Source organism: Nymphaea colorata, chromosome 8, assembly GCF_008831285.2.
Source record: "Nymphaea colorata isolate Beijing-Zhang1983 chromosome 8, ASM883128v2, whole genome shotgun sequence".
In the NCBI taxonomy this organism is placed as follows: domain Eukaryota; kingdom Viridiplantae; phylum Streptophyta; class Magnoliopsida; order Nymphaeales; family Nymphaeaceae; genus Nymphaea; species Nymphaea colorata.
This window is the reverse complement of record NC_045145.1, coordinates 1,409,038-1,413,800: the sequence shown is the minus strand read 5'-3', so window position 1 is coordinate 1,413,800 and position 4,763 is coordinate 1,409,038. Positions and strand designations below refer to the sequence as shown.

Sequence of the window (4,763 nt, the reverse complement as noted above, 5' to 3'; positions counted from 1 at the left end):
ATCATGCATATATAGATGGACGTAATCATCATGCTGGCTGGGTTGGATTTGCATGAAGCCGGTCAAGCAAACGGAGGCCTGTGGTGGCCGAGGGAGCATATCTGCCAATTTGTTTTGACTCCCCTGCCTGTACTTGATGACAATACTGAATTGCTGGAGGTAAGACATCCATTTCATATGGCGTGCTTGCTGCAGTTTTGAATGTGATTGGAGATACTGTAAGGGTTGGTGGTCGGTGTGTACCACAGTTTCTTTCCCTAACAAATAGCACCGCCAATGTTTAATGGCCTGATGTAATGCAAGAAGCTCTTTATCATATGCTGAATAATTGAGTTGTGCTCCCTGGAATAGCTCGGAATAGTAGGCCACCGGTCGTTGTTCTTGCATGAGGACTGCTCCCATAGTGTAACCTGAAGCATCGGTTTCTAATTCGAATGGCTTGTGTAAATTTGGCAATGCAAGGAGTGGAGCTTCACTTATTTTTCGCTTCAGAAGATTGAAAGCAGCTTCACATTTTTCTGTCCATTCAAACTTGCTATGTGCCTTAGTCAAGGCATGAAGATGTGCGGCCAATACTGAAAAATGTTTAATAAATTTTCGAAGATATTGACAAGCACCAACAAAACTGCGTACCTCAGTGGTATTTCGGGGCGTCGGCCACTTACGAATGACATCAACCTTATCTGGATCGATGCGGAGGGTTCCACCACCAACTATGAAGCCAAGATAGATGAGGGAGGTCTTGGCAAATTCGAATTTCTTTCCATTAAGCCGTAGTTGATGTTGTTGTAACACCTCAAAGACTTGATGAATATGTTGCTCGTGATCTTCCCATGATTCACTGTATATCATAATATCATCGAGATAAACTAATACAAATTTATCTAAGAATGGACATAGGACGTCATTCATGAGACGCATAAAAGTGGCGGGGTATTGCACAGGCCAAATGGCATCACCTTCCACTCGAAGAGTCCTTGACGCGTCTTAAATGCCGTCTTCCATGTGTCCTCGTCTCGGATGCAAACTTGATGGTATCTTGATTTTAAATCAAGTTTGGTGAAGAATCAAGCATTTTTGAGTTGGTCCAGCAAGTCGTCGATGCAAGGGAGTGGGTAACGGTTCTTGACTGTGATCTTGTTGAGTGCTCTATAATCAATGCACATGCGCCATCCTCCATCCTTCTTGGGTACCAAGACCACGGGAGATCCACAAGGCGAACTGCTGTGCTGCACTAATCCACGCTCCAGCAGGTCCATCACTTGTCTTTTAATTTCGTCATTCTCAAGTACCGAATTGCGATACATGGAAAGGTTGGGTAGAGGGGCATCAGATTGCAAGTGAATTTCATGCTCAACTGGACGCTGTGGTGGTAGGCCTTGTGGATCTTCAAACAAATCAGTATAAGAGTTGAGTAGTTTGGTGAGCATACCTTCTTCTTTCTTGTGCGTGTTCATGAGATGAATTGTAGCATTCTTTTCACACGGCTGCACTAAACGTACAAGCAATAAGACAAATCTTTGGCATGCATTCACCACTCGTTTGACTTGTTCGGCTGTCATCAAATCTGTTGGAGGGGCGATGTTGTCCCGAGTGATCACAAACTGCTTCCCGTCTTTTGTGAGTTCATATTCTTGTGCTCGTCGATGGTAGTGACCATCACGGAGCCACAAATATGGACTTCCAAGAACCACTTGGCAAACATCAAGTGGAACAACATCACAAATAACTTCATCAATAAAACGAGAGGTAATGGCAAACTTCACCTTGCACTGGCGGTCCACTCGTTGTCCAACATCCTTTATAATCCATCCCAATGGATATGGGCGAGGATGTGGTGTGGTGACCAAACCAAGTCGTTTCACCAGACTTGACGAGATTAAGTTCTTTTGGCTTCCAGTGTCGAAGATTGTGCCAATAACTTCATTTTTCACCTGAATCTTGATGGTGAAGAGTTCTTCAGCATGCTCCTCCTCCGCGGTTGAGATAACAGTATCAGATCTCGCCATCAGGGATAGGGCCGTGTCTGGCTCCTGCATTGAGCCAACCCTCTCAGGCTCATTTTCTCTAGCCATCACCGTATTAATCTGTTTCCCTCTATTCCGCTCCTTGAACCACTTGGGTTTCAATTCAGGATGCACCTTCCAGCATTTTTCTTTGTTGTGTCCAGAAATTTTGCAATGATCGCAGTAAAAATCAGACTTGGAAGGATATGACTTGGAGTCCTTCGAAGTGTGATTTTTATCATATTTTGATACCTTCTGTTTGGATTTTGCAGAATTTTTGTAGTTGCTTCCCCTATTCTTTGCTTCAATAGCCATTGCTGTAGTACTTGCGCTTGAGACATCCAAAACTCGAAAAAGCTGCAACTCTTGGTGAATCGTATAATGTAGTCCGCCACAAATTTTTGTACAGCTTCCTCAGTGTTGATCGATACACCAAGAGCAACCGCAAGCCATCGGAACTCGGTTGTATATTCTTGAACTGATTGTGTGTTATACTGCCGCAACATATACCACCTTGTCCAACGATCTTGCAAATATCCCATTGGATAAAACTCCAACCTCAGGAGTCGTTTAAATTCCTCCCAAGTGACGCCCTGTCCTTCTCGAGATGCCAAGATACCATTCCACCATGCCAATGCATGGTTGGTAAGTTTTAACCTAGCAAAGGCTACACGTTCTGTACCTGGATACTCATAAAGAGTAAAATAGGTTTCCATTTGAGCCAACCAAGAGTCCAGCTTCTCAGCGTCAATGGAACCATCAAATACAGGGATGTCGATCTTGGCCTCCACCTTGAACGGTCTTGGGCATTCCCTTGTGAGAGGTTGTTCGGGTCCCTTCTCCTCTTCTTGTCTTGTATTGGCGTCCTCCCTTTGTATTTTGATCATTTGTTGCTGAAAATGCTCAAGTTGCTCCATCCGTAACGCCATGGTTTCAAGGGTGGATTGCACGGTTTGAAGAGCAGCAACCAACCCAGCAGTCACTTCTTTGTCGCCGGGCGTAGACATGTCACTCTCTTCAATTTGTGGTCGCCGTCGATGTTGTGTGAGATTTTGCAACAGCTCACCAGTGGCGCCGTGCGTCGATCGGGTCCCCACCATGCACGAAAAACCTGTCTCTGATACCAGTTGATCCGTATGAGGATTTGTTGAATCGGTCTCTCACCCAGACGCTAGCAAAATTTCCAGTGCCAAAATGACGAGGAACCATAAGGCAAAACGCAGGATTTTCTCTCTTCTCCAAAAAAATGGAGAGGCCACTTACTCTTTTCTTTATTTTTCCTGCTTTCAGGTGCCTCCCTTCTGCGAGGCTTATAGCTGGGTGTATAACCACCCATGAGTCACGTCTCCAAGGGCTCCCACAAAATTGGGGCCTCATGGGTGACACACATCTCCAAGGGCTTCCACAAAATCGGGCCTCATGGGCTACAATCTCTCTAACCACCAACCACTTGTTTTAGGTGCTGCCATGCTCTCCAACGTTTTCCAACTTGTTGGGCAAGTCCTGTGACAGGTGTCAAATGGTTGCTAGCTCGTAGACCGGGTCTTACTCCCGGATCAGTCTGAAGTCAAGCGGAACATCCATGCACACCGGAGCGAAACCTAGTTTGTCCCTGTGCATCGTGCATTCATCTGCTCTAATGAAGGAGGCACCCATCCCCCTAGCAATAGCTTTAAAGCTATACAAATTCCTAAACAAAACTGGAAGTTGAGGAAGACGAATCCACAAAGGGATCGATTCCTTTTCATTCAGGCGTAATTCTGTACCTGGCTTCCAACGACTGGTAATCAGAAGCCGACCCCCAACTACCCATTTTCTGTACATTACCTCTCTGAGCTCTTCCTCAGAACTCACCTGCACCAAGAATCTCCCACTCCCAATAACAGAAAATGTTGGACTGTTTACTTTAATCCAAAGCTTTCGCAAGGCCTGGAAAACATACCTGTAGTCCATGCCCGTGCTCATTCTACCTCCTTAAAAGCCAGCTACTACCGCAAACCGATATTGCTCCTCCATTTTCTGGTACCCCTCAGCAGGGAAGACCACCGTGGGTTCATCGCCAGATCTGTCCACAGTCGCCGCCGGGCACTCCTGAAAATCCAACTCCTGGCTACCAGGAACAACGCCTGCCCACCCTTTTAACTTCCTCATTTGAGGGGTGGTTGGAGCATCACCTTCGCCCTGCTGCATATCCTTGTCACCGCTATCTTCTTCCATTCTGTGCAGGTTGGAGTTGTCGCACTTTGCTAAGCTCCTTTGGGTTGATCCATCTGTGCTCCCCAGGTCTGGAAACTCACCCCTATTGTCGAGATGCATCAGTCCGCCGATTCCCATCTCCCCAGCAAGCTTTCCCTTTCCCACTCGATGCCCTAATCTTCTCCCCTCAGAGCTTCTCTCTCCTTCGATTTCCATCCCCCTTGCCCCGGGAGTTCCCCTCCAAGCTTTCCCTTCCCCACGTGATGCCCTAGCCTGCTCTCCCCTCAGAGCTTCTCTCTCACATCTCTAAGGGGAGCCTTGTTCATCTAGTTGGAACAGTCATTGCTGCTAATCATTGAGGCCTGTTGGTTTTGCTCGTCTACTAAGTTGCTGTCGAGCTCTCTCTTTATTTATTCTTTGATGTTCTTGAGAGAAGATGGACTCTCAGTATATAGAGTGCAGGCCAGACTATTTTAGGTAAGATAATCTCGCAAATCCTGCATGATAAACAAAGTGTCAAGAAAAAAAGGATCAGATCTCTTATCAAGATCTGTTATTGTT

At 46.1% G+C, this 4,763-nt stretch overlaps 1 protein-coding gene across 1 annotated transcript; it reads right to left on the bottom strand.

Moving 5' to 3' along the window:
- Positions 1-1,067: 1,067 nt before the first annotated feature.
- Positions 1,068-2,075, bottom strand: LOC116258802 (uncharacterized). Its single transcript, XM_031636204.1, has one exon. It carries the CDS (start codon positions 2,073-2,075, stop codon positions 1,068-1,070), a length of 1,008 nt encoding a protein of 335 aa, XP_031492064.1.
- Between the last annotated feature and the right edge of the window lie 2,688 nt (positions 2,076-4,763).

What these genes read in the sequence shown, in the direction of transcription:
- LOC116258802 (XM_031636204.1), bottom strand. Translation starts at nt 2,075, where the DNA reads ATGGCTAGAGAAAATGAGCCTGAGAGGGTTGGCTCAATGCAGGAGCCA.